Genomic DNA, 25543 nt, shown 5'->3' with positions numbered 1-25543 from the left:
GCTCTGGATGGGGGTCTAGGATTCATCCAATTTAGTATTATGCCCTTACGAGCCAAGAAAAGGGCTTTCTTTAGTAGCATATTCTCAGATTGGGACCAGGAGTTAATATTCAATACACCAAACAAACACAGGATCGGGCTCATAGGGACCACTTTCTCCAGCACAGCCGCAAGCGTTGATGCAACTTCTGTCCAATAGGAGTAGACAGCATGACATTCCCATATCATATGCCAAAAGTCTGCACCACCTCTCCCACACCTCGGGCAAGAGTCCGTAACTGTGCTATTCATTATATTTAGCCTTACCGGAGTAATATAGCTCTAATGTATAATATATAGCTGAATGAGTCTATTGTTAATTGCAGGAGAAACCAAGGTGTGGGATTCAATAATGTCATCCCAAACTATATCGTCTAACTCAGGGATTTTGGTTTTCCACTTCCCCAAGATGGGGAGAGGAGTGTTCATGGCCTTGGCCCGGATGAAGGATGAGTATAATTTAGAAACTAGACCCCCAGGGCCCTGTGATCTAATAATTCCGATTATCGGGAATGATGAAAATCTAACCCCACGACCAGAAAATTGAGCCCGGAAAGCATGTCTGACCTGGAGGTACTTGAACTCATGAGAATCCGGCAGATCAAACTCATTCTGCAGTTGCGCAAAGGGACGGAGCTCATTGTCTCGGACTATTGAGCTCAGGGTGACTATTCCTCGGTTCCTCCATTCCGCAAAGCCCGGCAATCCACAAAAATACGGGAGGTCCGAATTGCCCCATAAAGGGGTCTCAATGGGTACATCCTGAAAACCAAAGGTGGACCTAGCTTCCTTCCAAATCTTGGCCCCCAGTTTGTAAATTGGGAGGATTCGGCCTTCAGGGGCTCGTTTGTGATCAAATAGTAGAGGCCATAGCAGTTTCATCCCCGTGAAATCCGCCAAGAATCCCTCCGGGGAGCTACCTGCACCAGGTAATGTCCAGTATCCCAGATATTTCAACTGTCCAGCTAAATAATATATGTATAGGTCCGGAAGGGCCATGCCCCCCAGATCTTTAGGTCTTTGCAATTTAGCTAGCTGGATTTTTGATCTAGAGGAACCCCAGACAAAAGAAATCATTAAGGATTCCATGGAGCGGAAAAAGGACCGGGGAATCTGTACGAAGATATGCTGGGTAATATAAAGACACTTCGGTTGTACTATCATTTTAAGTAGGTTAATCCTTCCCGCTACTGAGAGGGGAAGCTGACTCCACCTATTAAATTTTTCCCCGAAGTATGTTTGGAGAGGTGCAACATGTGACGGTGGTGTACAAGAGAGCAAAGGATGGACAAGGCCGAGGAACGATCCAACAGGTTTATTAACAGGAATACAGGAACAGCACACGATTAGTCCACATAAAACAGATTCGGGGGCCCTTCCCGACAATCCTCGGACCGGATAACAAAGCAATCGTCCTTACAGTAGTCCAAAGAGTTCCACACAATCACACGGGCCGCCACACAGGCCTAGCTCCGTCCGTGTCCACAGCCACCCAGGCTGGGGCTCCTGCTCTCTTCAAGTTTCAGCTCACTCTGAAGTTACAAAAAGGGAAATGCATTGTCTGTGCTGCTTGACCAGCCCACCATGTTTGTTCAGGGGGTAGGGGTCACACATCCTATCATCAATGGTTTGGTCCATCACAGGGCTCCAATATGTCTGCCAGCCACAGTAGATGAAGGGATCCCCTGCTGTAAAGAACAATGACTATTCCTTCACTGGCCAATGCAATTACAGATTAGATACACAACTCTGGAAAGAAGAGGACAGGCTATTTACATAATCACATTAGATGCCAAGACTACAATTGTATGAGAGAGACACATTGAGACCAGTAGCTCCCCCAAGAAAATACATGAATTACAACTAATACAACCAGGGAAATATACATATCATGACATAGTATCACAGCATATACAGTGAGAGGGTAAATTACATCTTCACACAACATTTCTAGCAATCATTTCTGCTGGACTTTTTGTTAATATAATCCCCAGGTATTTGAACTGATCAACTACCGGTATTCTACATAAATATGTGTCCACCGATTCATTTCTACACTGAGATAGAAATAGGAGATATGATTTTGACTAATTTATCACTAGGCCCGAGAATTCCCCGAACTGATCAATGAGTTCCACAGCTCTAGGAATGGAGGAGTCCGGCTTGGAGGCAAAAAGCAGCCGGTCGTCCGCATACAGTGACAGACGTTCCTGTCCCCCTCTATACCTTACTCCCTCATACAATGGGCCCCCCCCGAATACGCACTGCCAACGGTTCCATGGCTAAAGCAAATAAGAGGGGAGACAGGGGGCACCCCTGTCTAGTTCCCCTCCCCAGGGCGAAGGTCTCAGACACCCCGCCACCCACCTGGATACTGGCCGTTGGCGCCTTGTATAGAATTTCAACCCAACGAATGAAATTGTTACCGAATCCAAAGGCCCGCAGTACCTCCAGCAGATAGGGCCACTCAATGGAATCGAAGGCTTTAGCCGCATCCAATGAGACCAGAGCCCAGTCGTCGTCCAGTTTTACACCCGCCTGTAAGATCACCTGTGCCCTCCTCAGATTGTCCGAAGTGCTCCTACCTGGGATAAATCCAGACTGATCCCTATGTATTATGGAGGAGATTACTTTATTGAGTCTAGTTGCCAGGATTCTCGTAAGTATTTTGTAATCAGAATTTAACAATGAGACTGGTCTGTAAGAGCCGCAGTCCAGGGGGTCCTTATCCGGCTTCAATAATAAAACAAAGGTGGCCTCATAGAAGGAGTCGGGCAGTCTACCCATCCGGAATGAGGCCCCGATCGTCTCCAGGAGGGCTGAAGCAATCTCCCCCTGGTATTTAGTATATATCTCAATCGGGAGTCCACCAGGAGCAGACGCCCTACCCTTATTAAGGGCCCCCATCGCTTCCACCAGCTCCCCCAGGCCAATGTCCTCATCTAAAGCTAGTCTCTGGTCCGAATTCAATTTGGGAAACCTAAGGTCTCGAAGATAGTCAGAGATCTCCTCTCTGGAGAAAGTCAGTCTGGACTCATACAGGCGCTTATAAAAGGAAGAGAACACTTCCAAAATGTCAGAGACGGAAGTGACAATCTCCCCACCCAAAGCTCTGATCCGGAGGACCGCGGGTGAGCTATTGGACTGATGCACCAGAAATGCCAATAGGCTGCTAGATTGGTTTCCCTGCTCAAAGTATCTCTGGTTCGTGAAGAAGACATGTCTTTTGGCCTTATCCTGCAAAAATAGAAGATATTGCCTCCCTACTTGTAGCCAGCGGGATCTATTTTCTTCAGTCGGGTCAGATGTAAATCTGTGTTCCAATAATTTATTTTGAGCAGCTAGGTCCTGCTCTTCCCTGGCCGCTTGTTTCTTGGTATATGAAATGGAGGATTGGCAACAGCACCTAAGGTATGCCTTAAGAGCGTCCCAATAGGCTGAGTAATTTTCCTCAATAGAATTAATCTCAGTGTATGTTTTAATCTGGTCAGGGATCCTATCATTGGCTCCAAAGAGTGACAGCCACCAGGGGTTGATCTTCCAAGATAATCTATGTGACTTGCATCCCTCCCATCGGACACTCACAAATACTGGGGAGTGGTCTGAAACAGATCTAGGTAAATGGCATACCAATTGTATATAAGAACAGACCCTCTCATTCCCACATATGTAGTCAATCCTGGATAGGGAGTGTTTCCCGGGGCTGTAGCAGGTATATTCCCTCAAGACTGGATTATGAAGACGCCAGATATCACACCACCCCACCTCCTTGAGGAATGCACTCAGTCTGGTTTGTATCGTTTGAGGGATAGATGCCAGTTGGGTACTAAATTTATCTAACCCAGTGTTATTGATTAAATTAAAATCCCCCATGCAGAATACCAGTGCCTGAGGGTATTGAGAAGCAAACTTAGCCGCCTCATATAGAAGTGAGGTGCCCATCGTAGGAGGATTATAAATGGCTAAGATCACCACCATTGATCCGTCTATGTGGGTTTGAATGAACACATATTTACCCTCAGGGCCTTTTACAACCTTACCCGGGTCCTAACTTTGTGATCTATGAACCAATACCGATACCCCTCTAGAGAAGGAGGAATGAGTGGCATGAGCCGACCATTGGATCCATGTTTTTTTAAGAAATCTGTTTCAGATAGCAGATGGGTCTCCTGTAAGCATACAATCAGAGCTTTGGAAGATTTGATGTGTGAAAACACTGCCGCCCTCTTCCTGGCCGTGCCCAGTCCCCTGACGTTCCATGTCATTAAACTTATAACCATTAGTGAATATTACCTGTGAAATTGGATAAAGTATGTCAAGTACTCAACCTGCAGTTTAACGTGGGTAAACGTACCCCTGAACACTGAATACTTGGTTGCCCAACGAGGGCAACAAGGAAAACTTAGTAGTGTGACCAGGAGAGATATTCCCTAGAAACGTCTAGGAACAGCTAACGTGGCTAGTTGTTGTACTTGGTATGGGGGAGTCCTTAATCAAGGATCTGAGCCACTCCTACAGTCCAACTTATTACAACTATTAATTATCCTAAATGAATGATATATATATAGTTATAAAGATGGGGGGAAAGGGTGGATCTAGAAAGAAGGAGGGAACCAGAAAAGAGAGAAAGGGGAAGGGAGAGAGAAGGAGAGAAAAGATAAGAGCAGGGAGGAAAGGGGGGAATAGAGGGGGTTAAAGAAGAGAAGTAGAACGAGGGCCAGGGGAAGAAGTAGAAGGCTGGGGGGGGAGGAGAAGTGAGATATCAGAATGTGTCTCAGCGGCATATGAATTGGGAAAAAATAGGGGGATGGGTGAGGATAGGTGTGTAGGGGGAAGGGAAGGAGTAAGGTAAGCTGGGGGGTGAAAGTGGAAGCAAGAGGGAAAGGAAAAGGAAAAGGGGGGTTAGGGGCCAGGGATTGGGGTTAAGGCTGTGCAGTAATTGGATTAGATAATAGGGTTATTAAGAGGAGGAGAATTTTGGAATATTAGTTGAGAAAGGGGGGACGGGGAAGGAAGGAAAGGCGGGAAGGAAGAGGCAGAGGTTCGTAATAGGACATATATAGCAATAACATACGGTAACCATAACCTTAATAAAGATCTATAGTGAATAGCAATATTAGCCATAACTGCGATGCAAAATATGATCCTCCAAAAAAATGAGAATCCAGTCCATCCAATGACTTGAATAATTATTTCGAGTCCACCGTGCCTCGCATCTGAGCAACGCAATAGCGATCGGGCCAAAGTCTCCTCCAAAGGGTGAGGCTCCGGGCCCTCGGGTCAGGAGCAAGGAACTCTGTATCACGGGTGACTCAGTTTGTTTCCGGCATAGGAGGCTGCGGGAATCCAAATTAACAGCGTTGCAAGCTGGACGCAGTATTGACCCATAAAGCATCGCATGGATCGGGTCCACAACAGCGTTTCCTCCCCAACAAATAAGGCAGCGGGAATCCATATTCGGGGAGCCGCGAGCCAATCACAACAGCGACCCCAAACATGTCGCCCTGAAAACAGGATTGCAACAGCGCTGACTTTCTTGCGATCCATAAAATGGAATTTCAAAAAGCACAGGGGACACAAACAACGCGTTAGCGACCCCGAGCATATCGCATAAGATCCGGATCCACATCCTTTCGGAGTTGTAGGTCAGAGGTATCGCAAGTTAGACTCAGTAGCGACCCCCAAGACATCGCAAGAACCCGGCCCGCTTCAGCGTTTCCTTCCCAGCTTCAGCGAGTTGATCAAATCCTCCGCTTCCCCAGGAGAGGTGAAAAACATGAAGCAATCCTGATGAACCACTCTGAGGTGAGCAGGGAAAATCATGGAGTAGGTAATCTGATGCTCCCTGAGGCGCTTCTTCACTTGGATGAAAGATGCTTTTGGTTTCTGAAGGGACGCAGAAAAGTCGGGAAATATCGATATAGTTGCGTTGTTGTGCGTTATCGGTCCTTTGCGTCTCGCAGCACTCAGGATCACATCTCTATCCCTGCTGCTTAGCAGCCTAGCTAGGAGAGGCCTCGGTTGCGCCCCCGGGGGAGGAGGTTTAGCTGGAACCCGATGGGCTCTTTCTATGGCATAGGCCGCAGATAGCGTCGCATCTGGGAAGGTTTCTGTAAGTCAAGCTTCCATGAACTTACATGGGTCGCTTCCTTCCGTTCTCTCTGGCATCCCCAGGATTCTCAGATTATTGCGACGAAGGCAGTTTTCTAGGTCGTCCGCCCTCTGCGCCCAGTTGTTTGCCGCTTGCTCCAGGAACGCTAGCCTACCAGGCGTCGTTCTTGCGTCGTCCTCCAGCGTGGAGATCCTCTGCTCCGTCTCCTTGACATGCTCACGGAGGTTTTGCAGACCCAGTCTGAGAAGGCCCACATCAATTTTCACCTCCTCAATCTTGCCTGTTAGCGACACCTTAGAGTTCTGGATTGTCGCGAGGAGACGTGCTGAGACTTGTTGTAAGGTCAGTTCCAGCGCTCCCTCGGGTTCCGCATCCGCGCCATCCTCCTCCTCCGTCTCGCTGGCTTCCCGCGCTGCCTGCTTGCCAGCGCCATCTTGCTGGGGGTCACGGGCAAACTTTTTAGCTTCTCCGCCGCCGCTGCGCTGCGTCCCCTACTCATGCCTCAGATCAGGATGTTCACCGCACTGGGGGGAATCTGATGATGTTTTTTTTTTGGTTACCGATTATGGCAGGATTAATTGCAATATCAGGCGTTGGACTGCGGAGCTGATCTCAGATGCGACCGCTCATGCTGCCCGCTGGCCACGCCCCCCAGAAATATATTAGTTTAATGTTTGAAACTAATTCATGTGTGTTTTTTGTAATTAAAACCCATTTATGTCTTATACACAAGCACATGTGGCAGTCATATGGCTTCTGTGTGGGAAAGTACCTAAAGATCAGGTAATGTCAGCCTGTGCAGTGTAGTGTATTGTCTCTGCAATCTAAATAGAAAAAAAAATATTCTTAAAATCCATCATGTCCAGTCTTTTTTCTCCTTATATCTGCCATATTGGGAGGCCTCATACATATTAATACCAGTAGTTAAAAGGTCCAATCAAAATAAGTGTTTATCAAGTGGCAGTATAGTTTATTTTAAAACATCCTCTGCACGGCGGTAGATTGTCAATGGGCAACAATTCAACTGATATAACAGGAAAGATATACCACACTTCAAATACAAATGTCGCGGGCGGTGGGGTTCTGCGCTCGCTAGCGCTCGGGTCCGGCGCTGCTGCTGCTCAGTGGCTCGAGCGGTGGGCCCGGATCCGGGGACTCGAGCGGTGCTCCTCGCCCGTGAGTGAAAGGGGATAGTTTGGTTTGGGGATTTAGTCTGTGACGCCACCCACGGGTTGTGGTGAGGTTGGGCACCACCGCTGCTGGTGACGGGGATCCCGGGAGCAATGGAAGGGAGCAGCTGGGATGTCGTTTTCCCCCTCTGTGGGTAGGGGTTGGTGGTCCCGGGGCCCTGTGAGGTGACGGGGAGGCAGGGTTGGCAAGGTGCAGGGTCGCCTGGACTGCGCAGCGCGGTGCCGGATGGCACGGTGGTACTCACTCAGCCATAAATGTACAAAAGTCTCTGGTAAACCAAACGGCTGGATGGACAGGTCCCGCAGCCGGCTGCTGTGGCTTCTCCCGGACGGTTGGTAGTGGCTGCCTTTCCCTGCACCTTTGTGTATGTTCGGTCCCGATGGCTTCCCACCGGTAACCCGCTCCCCAGCGTATATATGTGCCGGAGGAGCCCTTTTGCCCGCAGGCTCTGGCCCTTGGAACTCTAGCTGTGGCGGTAGCTGTATTTCCTTCTACTGGTCGGACGGTTGCCTTCTATCGGGTCTTGGCTGTTAGGAAACCCCTGGGGTTCCGGTAACTGACGGATTTGACCTCTTAACGGCGACTCCAAGCCTGGTCGGGGTCCGCAGGCCCTGCCTGTGTGTGCTGGCTTCACTTCGCTCCCCGGTTCGGTACCGGCGGGCCACCGCCCGACCCCGGTCCTACGGTTCCGCGTTGATTCGCCTCTCCTGCAGACGGCCACCACCGTCTGCCAACCTTGCTCTTAGTGCCCGGGCCACGCACCCGGACACGGTCAGTTTACTCCTTCACCACTACTTCACTCCTCTCCCTTGCACTTCCCTAACTGATCTCCTTTACTTTTCCCGCCTCCAGGAGTGTGAACTCCTCAGTGGGTGGGGCTAACCGCCTGGCTCCACCCAACCTGGTGTGGACATCAGCCCCTGGAGGGAGGCAACAAGGATTTTGTGTCTGGCTGATGTGCCTGTCTCAGGGTGGGGGTGTGTGTTGCAGTACCTGTGGCGACCTGGCTAGTCCAGGGCGCCACACAAACATAGTCTGAGGAAGGAGTGAATGAGCTACGATTTCTTCTATAAACCTTCTGATGGACAGTATGCACTGGTACAGATTTATGGCAATGGCAACATTAGTAAGCAAGCAGGTCATACTGGTCTTTACTCTTTAATGAAGAAGATTGTGCCACTTCTACACAGTGTATCATTGTCGGCAATCTTAGTCTACTAGAGTGCATGTAAATATGGTCTCCAAAATGACAACATCAATGATAAAGTTACTATTGGTGAACAGATTAACCATGTATTATTTTCAATTTCATCTTTTGAAAGGTTGAAAGAGAAATAGGGGAAAATAAATATAGTTAGGTCCAGAAATATTTGGACAGTGACACAAGTTTTATTTTAGCTGTTTACAAAAACATGTTCAGAAATACAATTATATATATAATATGGGCTGAAAGTGCACACTCCCAGCTGCAATATGAGAGTTTTCACATCCAAATCGGAGAAAGGGTTTAGGAATCATAGCTCTGTAATGCATAGCCTCCTCTTTTTAAAGGGACCAAAAGTAATTGGACAAGGGACTCTAAGGGCTGCAATTAACTCTGAAGGCGTCTCCCTCGTTAACCTGTAATCAATGAAGTAGTTAAAAGGTCTAGGGTTGATTACAGATGTGTGGTTTTGCATTTGGAAGCTGTTGCTGTGACCAGACAACATGCGGTCTAAAGAACTCTCAATTGAGGTGAAGCAGAACATCCTGAGGCTGAAAAAAAAGAAAAAATCCATCAGAGAGATAGCAGACATGCTTGGAGTAGCAAAATCAACAGTCGGGTACATTCTGAAAAAAAAGGAATTGACTGGTGAGCTTGGGAACTCAAAAAGGCCTGGGCGTCCACGGATGACAACAGTGGTGGATGATCGCCGCATACTTTCTTTGGTGAAGAAGAACCCGTTCACAACATCAACTGAAGTCCAGAACACTCTCAGTGAAGTAGGTGTATCCATCTCTAAGTCAACAGTAAAGAGAAGACTCCATGAAAGTAAATACAAAGGGTTCACATCTAGATGCAAACCATTCATCAATTCCAAAAATAGACAGGCCAGAGTTAAATTTGCTGAAAAACACCTCATGAAGCCAGCTCAGTTCTGGAAAAGTATTCTATGGACAGATGAGACAAAGATCAACCTGTACCAGAATGATGGGAAGAAAAAAGTTTGGAGACGAAAGGGAACGGCACATGATCCAAGGCACACCACATCCTCTGTAAAACATGGTGGAGGCAACGTGATGGCATGGGCATGCATGGCTTTCAATGGCTCTGGGTCACTTGTGTTTATTGATGACAGAACAGCAGACAAGAGTAGCTGGATGAATTCTGAAGTGTACCGGGATATACTTTCAGCCCAGATTCAGCCAAATGCCGCAAAGTTGATCGGACGGCGCTTCATAGTACAGATGGACAATGACCCCAAGCATACAGCCAAAGCTACCCAGGAGTTCATGAGTGCAAAAAAGTGGAACATTCTGCAATGGCCAAGTCAATCACCAGATCTTAACCCAATTGAGCATGCATTTCACTTGCTCAAATCCAGACTTAAGACGGAAAGACCCACAAACAAGCAAGACCTGAAGGCTGCGGCTATAAAGGCCTGGCAAAGCATTAAGAAGGAGGAAACCCAGCGTTTGGTGATGTCCATGGGTTCCAGACTTAAGGCAGTGATTGCCTCCAAAGGATTCGCAACAAAATATTGAAAATAAAAATATTTTGTTTGGGTTTGGTTTATTTGTCCAATTACTTTTGACCTCCTAAAATGTGGAGTGTTTGTAAAGAAATGTGTACAATTCCTACAATTTCTATCAGATATTTTTGTTCAAATATTCAAATTAAACGTTACAATCTGCACTTGAATTCTGTTGTAGAGGTTTCATTTCAAATCCAATGTGGTGGCATGCAAAGCCCAACTCGCGAAAATTGTGTCACTGTCCAAATATTTCTGGACCTAACTGTATACATAAAGCACTCCTATTCATTATTAGGGTGAGGTGAGGAAGTGTAAAGTGTTGGGTCAAGTTTTAGAGTTTATACTGGCATTTCTTCCATTTGTACTTCTGGCTGTGGAAGCCAACGTAAGTACTAACAAACAGTTATGAATTAGAATTTTAGATATGATCGTCTATACATATACAGTGAACAAAAACATAAACGCAACATTGTTGTATTTGCTACCATTTTTCATGAGCTGAACTCTAAGAACTAAAGGCCTCGTCACACACAGAGATAAATCTTTGGCAGATCTGTGGTTGCAGTGAAATCATGGACATATTGTTCCATTTGTGCACAGCCACAAACCTGGCACTGATTGTCCACAATTTCACTGCAACCACAGATCTGCCGCAGATTTATCTTTGTGTGTGACAGGGCCTTAAGACTTTTTCTATGGACACAAAAGGCATTTTACTCTCAAATATTGTTCACACATTTATCTAAATTTGTGTTAGTGAGCATTTCTCATTTGCTGAGATAATCCATCGACCATATATGTGTAGCATATCCAGATGCTGATTAGACAGCATGATTATTACACAGGTGTGCCTTAGGCTGGCCACAATAAAAGGCCAGTCTAAAATGTGAAGTTTTAGAATATTGGAGGTTCGGCGAGGGGGGAGGGGAGGTGTCAGAAATTCAGTCATTATCTAGTGTGACCACCATTTGCCTCACACAGTGCAACACATCTCCCTTGTATAGAGTTGATCAGGTTGTTGATTGTGGCATGTGGATTGTTGATCCACGCCTTTTTAATGGCTGTGCTAAGTTGTTGGATATTGGCAGAAACTTGAACACGCTGTAGTATACGCAGATCCAAAGAATCCTAAAAATGCTCAATGAGTGACATTTGATAAATATGGTGGCCATGCAAGAACTGGGATGGTTTCAGCTTACAGGAATTGTGTTCAGATCCTTACAACATGGGGCTGTGCATTATCATTCTGCAACAAGAGGTTATAGGTCGAGCTTGAATGGCAGAACAATGGGCCTCAGCATCTCGTCATGGTATTGCTGTGCATTCAAAATGACATTAATAAAATTAACTTGGGTTTGTCGTGCATAACATACACCTGCCCATACCATAACCCCACTGTCACCATGGGCCATTCGATTCACAACATTGACATCAGCAATCCGCTCACCCACACAACGCCATGCATGGAATCTGCCATCTGTACTGTACAGTGAAAACTGGGATTCATCCATGAAGAGAACAACTCTCCAACGTGCCAGACGCCATTGAATGTGAGCATTTTCCGATCAAGTCAGTTATGACGACAAACTGAGTCAGGTGGAGACCCCGATGAGGACAATGAGCATGCTGATGAGCTTCCCTGAGATGGTTTCTGACAGTTTGTGCACAAATTGTTTGGTTAGGCAAACTGATTGTTGCAGCAGCTGTCCAGGTGGCTGGTCTCAGATGATCTTGGAGGTGAAGATATTGGATGTTGAGGTCCCAGTCTGGTGTAGTAACACACATGGGCTGTGGTTGTAAGGCCAGTTGGACGTGCTGCCAAATTCTCTGAAACGCCTTTGGAACCTCCTTTGGAGAACGGTTAAGATAGAGGGTCATCTGTGGCATTGTGCTGTGTGATAAAACTGCACATTTTAGAGTGGCCTCTTATTGTTGCCAGACTAAGGCACACCTGTGCAATAATCATGCTGTCTAATTGGCACCTTAATATGCCCCTCCTGTGAGGTGGTTGGATTATGTTGGCAAAGAAGAAGTGCTTACTAACAAAGATTTAGACAAACTTGTAAAAAATATAGGAGCGATAAAGGCCTTTTCTGTACATAGAAAACGTTTTGGCTCTTAGGGCAGCTTTGCACGTTGCGACATCGCAAGCTGATGCTGCGATGTCGCACGCGATAGTCCCCGCCCCCGTCGCAGGTACGATATCGTGTGATAGCTGGCGTAGCGAAAATTATCGCTACGCCAGCTTCACATGCACTCACCTGACCTGCGACCGTCGCTCTGGCCGGCGACCCGCCTCCTTCCTAAGGGGGCGGGTCGTGCGGCGTCATAGCGACGTCACACGGCAGGCGGCCAATAGCGGCGGAGGGGCGGAGATGAGCAGGATGTAAACATCCCACCCACCTCCTTCCTTTCGCATATCCTACGGAAGCCGCGGTGACGCCAGTAGGAGATGTTCCTCGCTCCTCCGACTTCACACACAGCGATGTGTGCTTCCGCAGGAGCGAGGAACAACATCGGACTGTCGCGTCAGCGTAATTATGGATTACGCCGACGCTGCACCGATGATACGATTACGACGATTTTGCGCTCGTTAATCGTATCATCTAGGCTTTACACACTACGATGTCGCATGCGATGCTGGATGTGCGTCACTTTCAATTTGACCCCACCGACATCGCACCTGCGATGTCGTAGTGTGCAAAGCCCGCATTAGCATTCAGCTCATGAAAAATGGGAGGAAAAATAAAAGTGTTTAGTTTTCATTTTTATTCAGTATTTTTGTTAATAAAGTATGTATCTCTATAGTGAAAGGAGGAAAATAATTGTGACTCTACTCATAAGTATATATAAGTATCTTTATGTAATTCTGAAAACAATTTCCATAAATTCATAGATCTACTTTTATTAATTGATGCCATCAGTTGGCATTAATTAACTTAGCTTTGCCAGGAAACATTGTGTAATGTAAAGAATATGGTAACTTGCTAATGCACATTCTGTTATTTACCACAATTGAAGTCAATTAAAAAAAAGATCAAAATAAAAAAACAAAACTTTACATTTTCTTTAAAAAAAAGGAAGTGTGGTGCTGGACTGTACATAAGGACAAGGGAACTCAGTGTTGTCGAGCCTTATTTTGCACCCATGAATTATTTAATCTTACTATTCCTGTTTTTCACCAAATGTATTGTCACGTGTGCAAAAAAAAACAACTTGCAAAAGAGGACAATGTTTAAATTAATTTATAACAGAAGCCCTTACGTTGACTTTTCTTCTGCCGCCTTCCACAAAATCAATACCCATTAACGCACTGATATTAAATTCAATAAAGGTTTCAGTTATGCTAATTCAAAGACATCATTAACTGGAACGCAAAGCAGGGCAAAAGCTGTCACAAATATCATTAGGACCAATTTTCAAAGTATTGCTGGTTTGTTTAATCCTCAGAAATAAAAAAAAAATGTTTTCATCGTTTCTCTATGGAATAAATCATGCAAAACTATTTAGCAAGTTAAGTCATTAAATTCAAATCTCCAAGCCATTCAGTGCTAATACATTGGTGGCACACTGCGCCAATAGCTTGTCCTCTTTCATTTTCTAATATTCAAAAAAGTATGTCACCTGCCATCAAACTTTTGGTCATTGTTCTGTTTTCACAAATAAATGTGGCTCCGCCTGGGTTTAGTGGAGCCTGAAATTAGAAGTGACAGCAATTCACTCCAACAAAATGAGCTTCCTTCTCTGCCTGCGGTCCAAATCCCATTCATGCACCACAAACCCAACAGCCTAGCAAGCCTTGCCTGCCAAAAGAAGAAAAATAGAGCAGGCGCGAGTACATGTGGCTGAGTTGCACAGAGGCGGGGAGGAACCTGCTGGCAGTCCTGTGCTGTCACATAAGGTCCTCACCTTCGCACTGCTGGTAGTCATTCTTTTCCTCTTCAGATGGCTCTGACACCTCTGAAGTGAGAACTTGGAGCATTTGCTTGCACTCCTGTAGCAAAGCCACAACCTCCTGATTATTCATGATGACTGTTTCCCACTTGACTGTGAATTGAGAGTCCCTGGGTGCTCTATGATCAATGACCTAAGAGAAGGCACGTATTCTGAATAAACGGGATCTTTCAAGGTTGAGGTACCTGCCGAACAAAAGAGGAAAAGAGATGATTAACTAAAGCATCATCAATTATAAGCAAAATTCAAGCTGCGGAGAGATAATGGATGAAAAAGTACATGAAAACACAAGACGGCATCTGAGCACTTTATTGGAGAAGTGTGTGAAATTACAGCGGGGTGCCTGACACACATGGAGAAAAAAACAGATAGCTAAGATAGGAGAATGAAAGAGATACAGAAATCTTGTCTTCTATAGAGGACCTGACACAACTTCATTAACCGTCTCTGATGACATGATGGACTAGAAAGCAACTTGTTGATAAAGAGCTCCAGCTTGTTCTTTCAGGAGCACCTGCCCTTAAAAGCATGCACATAAAAAATAGATTTACGTAGAATTTTATATATATATATCTAACTGAATCTTTCAGCTACTGTATTAATATCATGTATAGTTAATTATCTGTAGCCATCTCTCAAGACTATGTGAATGACAACTCATATAATGAAAATACATTAAATATTCTATATACTCTCTGCTTTTGTGTTGTTAATTATTGAATTATTCAGTCATTTCCAATCGTCTAAATTAAAAAAAGTTTTAATATTTCATATTTAGTATAAACACATTAGAATGATCAATTATACTTGTCTGATTTTGTCTGCATATCAACTTACTAAACTGTGATATAATGCTGAATATGCTGGAACTTTAAAAGATTATTATTAGAAATCATTGAATCTATTGAAATTTAACACATTTTTCACAAAAGTTTGAGTTCTTGCGAATTGGAAAACTGCAAAGCCTCCAATTGCCCTGAAATGATGTGTATAAAGGCCGCTTTACACGCCATGACATCGCTAAAGCGATGTCGTTGGGGTCACAGATTTTGTGACGCACATCTGGCCGCGTTAGCGATGTCGTTGCGTGTGACACCTATTAGCGATTTTGTATCGTTGCAAAAACATTCAAAATCGCTAATCGGTGACATGCCCCCCTAATCACAATTATCGTTGCTGCTGCGTGTACGATGTAGTTCGTCGTTCCTGCGGCAGCACACATCGCTATGTGTGACACTGCAGGAACGAGGAACCTCACATTACCTGCGGCTGCCAGCAATGAGGAATGAAGGAGGTGGGCGGGATGTTACATCCCGCTCATCTCCGCCCCTCTGCTTCTATTGGCCGCCTGCCGTGTGACGTCGCTGTGACGCCGAACGAACCGCCCCCTTAGAAAGGAGGCGGTTCGCCGGTCACAGCGACGTCGCTAGGAAGGTAAGTAGTGTGACGGGTCTGAGCGATGTTGTGCGCCACGGGCAGCGATTTGCCCGTGATGCACAACTGATGGGGGCGGGTACACATGCTAGCGATATCGGTAACGATATCGCAGCGTGTAAAGCGGCCTTAAGTGTATAATTCTCTGAGTTGCCTATGACTTTCTACAACCTCTTTCAGGCTCTTTTATACAAACACAGCAATAGTAATATCAAAGTGACCTCGCCATAGAAACAGATGGTAGTCCAATAGAGACACAGTATACTAACCAACTTTCCATGCTTTTTTAAAAAGATAAAAAAGTGCAAAAATTATCCCTTATAGTTATTTGCGATCAAACAAATCAATTTATGTAGAATACTGACTCAGACTGACAGTGTTCCTGCTGTGACTGCAACGCGTGGTGTTCCATTTATATTAGGACGCCCTCCTCTTTCTCCCAACTAAAAGACTTGCCATAGGCAAAGAAGTACAATTGTGGCCAGCATTTGGTAGTTCTACTGCCTGGATGGCTGATGCCAGTGGTGGTGGTACTCTGTTAAATGCCTCTATATTCTTAGCTTGGTATGTTATTTTTCTTTTACACTACCCAATCTATTACAACTTTTTATTGTTTTCATACATTTTGTTCAACACTTATTAACTTTTGACAATCTTTTCGATCTCAATTTTTCAGCCCTTGAGAATCCCCCCCCCCCCAACAAACTGCAAAATAGGCAAGTACACATATGTACAGTTACTAAATTGGACTAGCAAAACAGATGTGCAAAATCCGAGATATCTATATGGTATGTAACAAAATTCAACCCCTTCCTAAAAATGGTGTGATGAGAAATGCTATGTGGGTACACATAAAAAAAAACAGCACCTTAAACAGGGTGACGAACTTGTATGGCATATATGGATGAAAATTGTAACTTGTAAATCAAATGTACAAATTAAATTGTTTGTGACACGCACACTTTGTGGGGAAGAGAATCAAAGTTAAATGTTTAGATTTTGAGGAATTTTCAAAAAAAATAAGCATTCCACCCGTCACAAAACCTATTGCACAATAAATTAAAAACTCAGTACATGTCCAATACTGATTTCAAATTTTTTCTTCAGTAAAAATATTGTGCTGGCTTACTTCTTTGACGTGCACTAAGAATTATGAAAAATGTGTAATTGTAATTCAAATGCAGCAGGACAAATGACAACTTCACCATGTCACTGATCAATTACTCTGAGGCTGACATTACAGATGGCACCTGTCCTATCACTCTCCCCCTCTGATTGTCTTCAGTACTGCAGTTGTATAACAGAGTATTTGTCCAATTCTTAAGGACTTTTCAACCTATTTTTCATGCTGAGCAGTGAGCTTTAGCAGTATTTTATTATTCTGAATCATTATAAAATGTCTGCTGCATTCTTTGCCTAAGCTTTTACCCAGGTGTATGATAGTCCGGCCTAATTGAATATGCTATACCCTGTGATATGATAGTTGCAAGGTACTATGGGGATATCTGCGTGGTCGCGCCTTCTGTTGCTGATGCTATTTTTTTGCAATGTATAATATTCATCTGGAGTCTTGTTAAGAAAGCATGTCTTTGCCAGATAATGAACTTCTACAATTTAATGCCAATGTAGCTATAAGGTTTAACATTCTCTGGTCATTAATTACAAAAAGTATCTTTAAAGAGATCAGTGCTCTGTTTTATTTTTTATACAGCGATCCAAATCATAGAATGGCCATAAAGTTTAATGATAAAAATCTGTCTACATACAGTCACCACTGGGAGTATAGGAACTCAGTGTATTTACTTTTATTTCTGGAATTAATCTCCAAGTACCATGTTGCGTAGTCCAGAACCCCCAAAATATATTGATGCCCTCGGGCAGACTTGACGAGGAGTACCACAAACTCCATCACAATGCATTTAAATGGCACTCCTATAATGGGCAACAGCACTAGGGGATTATGGAAATGAGGGCGCATGGTGGTCAGCTGGCAGGTGGGGCAGGACCTACAACAGTTCAAAATTTCTTGATGACAGCCAGGTCAGTAGAACCATTGGAGGATCCATTTTTGGGTTTTGTCCACCTCCAGATGACCCCCTCAAGACATGCACGTGGGCCATGTCTAACACTATACACCTGTAGGGCCCTGGTACTAACATTTGTTCAACCACCTCACCCATTTGCTTAGTGGCCCAATATAACAATTCCCCATTCATGGCAAAATATGGTTATCGTGTGTTGGCTCCTGTTTTTTGAGTAACCCAATTCAGTACCATAACATTATCAAACGCCCTTTTTAGAGTTAGGTCCCCAAGTTGGGCAATCCCAAAATTTCCCCCGAACACAGACAGGTCCATGATGTTGACCTAAGGGGATAATGTCTCATTGCCCACAATTGCACAAAAGGGAAATTCATCTGACTCAGACAAGGCTAACCTAAGGGTGACCTGGCTTTTACCTGAGTAACCAAGCACTCCACTCCTTTCTCACATGTCCCAAAATAAGGTAAAATCCTGCTCTATTATCACAGGATGTAAAAGGTCCTTGACCAGGCTGACCTCATGGGATTTAATGCCACAGTTTATTTCTATGGTCACTCTGGTCATAGGGTAGTCCTTATCGTCCTTGTGGACATTGCGGATGCCCATCATTTTCCCCGGAATCAGCTGGTGAGTGAGTGTTGCCCTCACCAGGTTTACCAACCTCCCCATAACCAACAGTTCCATCATTGGTAGAACGTTTATTGTCACTGGACATGTTAGCAGCCCGTCATTAGTGGAAGCCATCTGTAATACCTCAGCTGCCACTTGGGACCTAGGACACCCTCCTCTACTACCAGTCTTGCCGACCTCCATTTGGGAACCCCAGTATGGAGATGCTATGCCCACTGGCTTTCCCACAGAGCTCTCGACCACCTGGTACCTTTCCATTTAGCCCACTATGTCATCAGCATTTCAGGTACCTCCTTGGCCAACACCAGGACTACACCGGCTACAGAAGGGAGTAAATGAATTGGTCCATGACAAACCGCTTTATGATATGATCTGTGCTGGATTGGAAGACACTGACTGCAACCATTTTTGGACTAAATGTGATATGTAAAACATTTGGAAACAAGGAGGTTTGTCACTGTGATATGCCCAGTGGTACACCCATCACGCCCTGACAGTCAAAATCACTCATAAGCGTGTCATTATTTCAATTTTCAACTTAATTTCTTTTTTCGAGTCCAGCATGGCCATGTCATAATAGGTCTTTTGTGGCTCACTAGTTAGATATAGCGCTAGCATCTCTGCCCACTGCTCCGGCGGCAGCTTTTCCCACTCTGCGACCCTTTCAAACACAGTCAAAAATGCTTCAACATCATCACCCCAGGTCATCTTTTGCATTGCTCTTCTTATCGCCTTATGCCTGTGTGAGTCATTACCCTGACTCGCAGGTTGGCCGGTTGCCCTGCCACAGACAGCCTCTGCTAGGCATTCAATCTGCCGCTCAAGTGCCTGTTGCTGCTGTTAAATCTGTTGCAGCAACAGTTTATTTGCCTGCACCAGTAACCTGAGTAGCTCATCCATGCTGTCCGGCCACACTTCCAAACATATGGCTGCCTTCACCCAAGACATGAAGGCTGTATGCAGCAGTCACTTGTGTTCCCTGGCAATCTTGCCCTCACTTCTAGCATCAATTGTGGAAGTTCAGCTCTCTCGGCTGCAGGTCGAGGTAATCACAGGAACGGTTTTGTTTAAACTTCAGCTGATTTATTTAGCTTTCATAAACCAGTCAAAATAACAAACTTAAAATAGCCTTTGTCCAGCATAAAAGAAAAACCAGAATTAACAGTCTTTAAACTGCTGAGGAGTCTGCCTGCTCATCAAAATATCGGGCTCTTTTAGAACGAGCACTCCGGTGGAGGTTTGCACACCTCCATACACATAGACAACCGATGGAGTCCACAGGTGTATATTTTACCTACTGGAGCACATCCTAGGGTAGAGATATGTGAATAGCCATCCCATCCCTCTCTTTGACTGTTCACAAATACCGGCCCTGTCATGGCCTATTAACCCTTTAAGCATTTAACATGCTGGAGTCTGCTCGAAGTTAACATCATCGAGGCTATCAACCTCGCTGAAACATATCTCCCATCAGGATTTTACCAGTGACCCTCTTACACATTATACCAATCTGGTGGACTCATTCCAGACCAATATGGATACTCTACACCAGCCTGAGTTATCCTTTCTTTCCAAAACTCAAACACTTGTTATAGAATATCTTTTCCCCATCATAGCATAGATTAGTAAGCCAATTATCTTTATTCCGTACTAATGTGGGGGATATCACAACCTGTCTAAACGCTAATTTCCATAAAAAAATATGAAGAAAGATTTTCATCCTGAAAGAGTGAATGAGACTCCCTGCTAACCCTAAAATTGGAAGATTGGTGGACTGATTTTTATTTTGTCATAAGTTTCATCGTCATTATTTTCTACAGTATTGGGCTAACAAGTGGAATGCCTGTTCTTCACTCTCGACAATGACAAAATAAAAGAAGTAACATATATAAATAATTCATTCATAATTCATTAGAATCGGCACAATTATCTTCCCTTGTACTGGCATCCATGGCCATAGCATGTCTTACACCTATACTCCCAATGAGTAGATTGCCAGTAGTAATATACAGTGAGCGAAATAAATATTGAAAGTCAATTTTTTAAGCAATTATATTTCTAAAGGTGCTATTGACATGAATATCTCATCAGATGTTGGTAACAACCCATCCAATCAAGACAGGCAAATAAATCAAACCATAGATGTTCATAAATTTTACAATGTGTAATAAATGAGAAATGACACAGAAAAAGTATTGAACACGCTTACTGAAATGTAACAAAATAGTATATATACTCACTGGCATAAAATGCTGGTGCTGCTGGTAGTAGTCTGGCTTTGTGCTTTAGCCAGTCATGAAAAAGTAAGGTTAAGATAAAACTATATAGTGCATCAGGCGTATTTATCACCACTGAGACTATTTAAGATGCGCCATCGCGCGACATCGAATTGTCCGCGGTGTCGCCAGGAAGATGCAGACTTTATCCATATGATTTGGGGGTGCCCGGTGATTGCTTCCTTCTGGCGCAAGGTTGTCTCCAGTCTATCTTCCCTGGCCTCTTTCCCCATAACTTTTGACCCACTGCTGTATTTTTTTGGAGTCCCGGACGAGGGAACCTGTTCTCACCATCACAATATTTTTTTGTGTGAGGCTTTCTTTATGGGCAGGAAACTTAAAGCCCTTCGGTGGATGGGCAGCTTTCCCGACAAACTGCACGAGCATGGGTAGAACTAATAAATGCAATGCTTCCCTATGAGCGGACGGTTTGTCGGAATAAACGGTGTCCTGAAAAATTGATCAAGGTCTGGGAGAGGTGGAATTCCTCTCCCCTGACGCTATCTCCCTAATTAGGGTGACCCATGTGGGCTAAAATATATGAAATGACATGGTAATTATAATTAAGGTTCTGGGCTGGTGTCTGATTCAGAGGATGTTAAGATGGTACCTACTAGCAAACATGGTTAATCTGTTATTTTACCAGTCTATAATACTTGAGCTGTAAGGCAGTGTTGGAATCCTGCAATGTTTATTGTAAAATTAAGTGGTATTCTGTATACTCAATTGGTAAATGGTTCCTGAGATACTATAGAATTGTATGTATATGTATCTGCCATACATGTCGTCATAATGTACCTGGTTTATTTCTTTGCTGTTAATAAACAAATTTTAAAAAAAGTTAAGATAAAACTGAACTACCACACATCGAAAAAAACAACAACAACATAGTGGATATGTTTTGAGGTCCAAATAGGGTTACTAGTAAAATGTGTGATTCTTTAGGTTAAATGGAAAAGTGACACCGCCGGATGATGAAATGTTTAATCTAATGGATTAACCCTACTAAGTGCATTGAATTGCAAATGGACAATGTTGCAGGATCTTACATGCGGCACAGAGAGCCCCAAGAGTCCCACTACCGCAACAGTAATGGTGGCAATGCAGCAGTGGTCATCTGGTAAAATCAGCAGTGCTGCCATATGTCAATTATTTCATTGTCCAGTAACCAATTTGCTGTATTGAAGTATCGCACCTCAGTGAGGGTCCATTGGCAGGTTGGAGATGATAGGTGGAACATTTCTTACTTGCAATGATGCTGTGCACAAACTGAAGTCGACAAATGTCTTGGTCATAGATACTTGTGGGTTAGTGTTAAGCAATACTTGGGGTGGTATGCAGGGTTTCCCAGAGCGTCCCGGACGGTGGCACCTTAAACCCACAAAAGTGCGGTAGCTCAGTTTCATGTTAATTTTGCTTACTGAAATTTAATACTTTGTACAAAACCGTTCTTTGGTGATGAAAGCTTCAAAATGTCTTCTGTATAGAGAAACTAGTCACATGCATTGCTCAGGTGTGATTTTGGTCCATTCTACTACACAAACATTGTTCAAATCCTGAAGGTTCTGTGGACTCCTTCTAGGAACTCTGAGGTCACATTCCTTCGATAACTTTTCTATTGTATTCAGGTCAGGTGATTGGCTGGGCTATTCTAGCAGCTATATTTTCTTTCTCTGGGTCCAATTGAGAGTTTCCTTGGCTGTGTGTTTGGGATCGTTGTTTTGCTGAAATGTCCACCCTCATTTCATCTTTATCTTCTTGGTAGATGGCAGCATATTTTTTATCAAGACTGTCTTGGTACATTTGTCCATTCATTATTCCTACAATTATATGAAGTTTGTCAGTGCCATGTATTGAAAAATAGCCCCACACCATGATGTTCCCACCTCCAAATTGTACTCTTGATATGGTCTTTTTAGGGTGATATGCAATGCCTTTTGGTCCCCAAACAGAGTGTGTATTATGGCATTTAAAGAGTTCATCAGACCAGACTATATTCTCCCAATATTTCACTGGCTTGTCTAAATGTTGAGGAGCAAACTTTAAATGCGCTTGAACTTGCCTTTTATTCAGCAATAGAGTGTTGCTTGGTGAACGTGCATACAGGCCAGTTACAATACTTTTTATTTTCTTGGAATCAGCAGGTACAATTGTTTCAAAGTCTTTCTGTAGTTCTCCACAGTAGGTCATTGGCTCTTGGACAACTCTTGTGAAAATTCTTTCAATTCCTCTGTCTCAATTCTTGAGGAGCGCACCTGCCCAGGACCGGTTTACAGTGAAATGATGTCCTTTCCACTTCCGGATTATAACCCCAACAGTGTTCACTGGAACATTCAGTAGTTTAGAAATACCTTTGCAACCAATGTAATTAGTATGTTTTGCAACAATAAGGTTGCGAAGGTTGAGACATCTAACTGGTTTTACCCATCAAGAGATGTTTCTTGTGGTACACCTTTGTAACGAGAAACCTTTTTCTAGGCCAGCAGTTGAACTAGCTAATATTTTTCACTAAGTGGTCAAATTGTTTTCTAATTACTGAGACAGTTCAGCTAGTGTCATTACTTTTCATGGCTCTTTGCACCTTTCTTCAAGTGTTCAATACTTTTTCCCTGTGTTATTTCCCATTATTACACATAATTTATGAACATCTATGGTTTGCTTTCTTTGCCTATGTAGATTGGATGGGTTGTTACAGACATCTGGTGAGAAATTCATGTCAACAGCACCTTTAGAAAAATATTTACTTTGAAAATTGGTGACACGTTCAATACCTATTTCACCCGCCTTATTGCCCATACAATTTTCGATTCAGTTAGAATTTTGGAGTCAAGGGTAGCAAAATAGGTCCCAGGTTTTTACCATTAGTTGAAGAATTTGTACACAAAAATCAACTGGTGTTAATTGTGACAGCTTGCATATATTATTTTCCTTGAATAAGCTGTAGATCAATTCAATAGCATATGTAAAATTCAATGTTTACGCAATCTGGAGCAAGAGAACAACTGTTACTATCTGTTAAATGACATTTATGTAACATATGAGCAGTGTTCAAGATACTAGTATTACTCTAGAGATCCTTTAACTGGGGCAATTAGAAGTGTTATGGGACACAGCACTGTGTTATACAATTTGCCTGCCCCTGCCCCCATATTTTGTTTTACGATCTAGTTTTCTTTTCATAAGAGAAGGAGCGGGACGGGCTGCATTAAAATAATGAGAGCGTTCAATCAAAAAAAGCCTCTTAAGGCAGGCTTCGCTTGTTAATATGCACAGACATGAAAAGGACTGCCCTTTCTTCCTATACAGCTACAGTGTGTGCAAATTGCAGGGGGCTCATTGGCATAATTCGCTGTAGTGACTTCTGAGGGTAAACTGGATTTACATTACTTTCTGACAAGAATTAAATGGAGGCCTTGTGGATATATGAACAACTCTCTAGACGGCAACAGATGGGCATGAATGTGTTCCCTAGGCACACTATCGGTGACATCTGTGTCCTCTGAATTCTGGTGGTCCTAGCCAATTAAAAAGCTAAAGAATAAGCAGGCAACTCGTGAACAGCCAGCCAACCAGCGTAAGAAATGCTTGTGTTTAGCAACTCGGCTGCCAGTAACCCTAAGCTGAGAACTTGTTATAATGATAATGGCACATTGGTGGGTTTGGTTATTATCATTAATTTTAGCTTTACTGACTTTGTGAGCATATAAGGAACATGCAAGTGAAGCTTATAAAATCACTCTAAAGGAGCGATTTATTAACCAGAAAATCTGCATGAAAATGATACTTTGTGCCCAATCCCATTGACTACTTTATGGGGGGAAAGAAAAAAGTTATGATTACCTTAACAATCAGTTATTATTAATACAAATATTATTTTCTAAATTACCAATTCACTACTGAAAGTTGGAAATCAGTAAAAGACTAATGACAAATTTACCAACTATGAGCCCAATTTATCAAGACTGGCATTTTCTATGTCAGTCTTGAATAACTGTGTACTGCAGTAAGATGGGCCTACTTCATTTAGGCTATGTGCCCACGGGACTCTGTATCTGCGTATTTTTCTGCATCAAAATCCGCAGCTTTCCCCCGGAATCTGCACCTTTTCATAGGTGCGGATTTTGTGCGGATTTGACGTGGATTTGATGCGGATTTGACGCGGATTTTGTTGCGGATTTTGCGATTTTTTAAATTCAATTGAATAGGCAAAATCCGCACGAAAATCCGCAACAATAATTGACATGCTGCAGATTTTTCCGCACGAAAATCCGCACGATTTCCACTGCGGAAAAATCCGCAGCGTTGGCACAGCATTTCCCAATTGCCATAGAAATGGCTGGGGAGTAGCTGTGCTGCAGATTTCTGGAAAATCCGCGGCTTTTCCGCGAGAAATCCGCGGCAAAATCCGCGCATTTTCCGCAGCGTGGGCACATAGCCTAAGAGACATGCATCTCTTAAAAAATGTGCTAGATTCTTGGTCTGATTATAAGTAGTGCCATATATGCCATATATGTAGCAGAACCGGTCTGGGTTGTTAACACATTTGCGTCTATCCATCTTAAATATCAAAACTGATAGCACAATAACAGATCACCTTATCGAACTCTGTCCAGCTTGCCATATATATAAGCTTACTGTTGACATCAGCAGATAGATCTGTCTGAGCGCAACTGGACAGGTCCAAGCATGTCCGTTGGAATATTTCCAATATCTAATGTATAAATATTACAAGTTAACAGGCTTTTCATGTAGAACGTAAAATCTAGACGCATCAGGAAAATTCGGAGTTCATGTTTCAAATCAGCGCATTAAGTTTAGTATTAAGAGAAAAAGTTTTGGTACCGTGTTAGCCAGTTGAAAAATAATTGATTGTTCTCAGTGAGACAAAGAAAATTATAATTTTGTAGTTGTGATACCTTTTAATGGAAAAAATGATTGATTGTTCTCAGTGACACACTAACACACAGAAGGACTATAAAATTCCTGGAACATTCACATGCTCCTCGTCAAACATGGTGTACTTAATCCTGTGCACTATATGTCCTATTGGGGGCCTCTATATTGGAGAAACAGAACAGAGACTGAGAGCAAGAATGAGATCTCACTGGCACACAATTACAGACAAAAAAAC

At 43.6% G+C, this 25543-nt stretch overlaps 1 protein-coding gene across 2 annotated transcripts in view; it reads right to left on the bottom strand.

The window, feature by feature from the left end:
• Nucleotides 1-25543, bottom strand: part of ALPK1 (alpha kinase 1) — a 256482-nt gene that overhangs the window by 125259 nt on the left and 105680 nt on the right. For both annotated transcript variants that reach the window (XM_075349404.1, XM_075349413.1), the window contains exon 3: nt 13986-14215. In XM_075349404.1, the coding sequence (XP_075205519.1) occupies nt 13986-14103 (118 nt within the window). In that variant the 5' untranslated portion in view covers nt 14104-14215. The remainder of the gene's footprint in view (nt 1-13985; nt 14216-25543) is intronic.

The sequence above is a fragment of the Anomaloglossus baeobatrachus genome, chromosome 1, assembly GCF_048569485.1.
Source record: "Anomaloglossus baeobatrachus isolate aAnoBae1 chromosome 1, aAnoBae1.hap1, whole genome shotgun sequence".
In the NCBI taxonomy this organism is placed as follows: Eukaryota; Metazoa; Chordata; class Amphibia; order Anura; family Aromobatidae; genus Anomaloglossus; species Anomaloglossus baeobatrachus.
The sequence above is the reverse complement of the archived record's forward strand: the minus strand, read 5'-3'. Positions and strand labels throughout refer to the sequence as shown.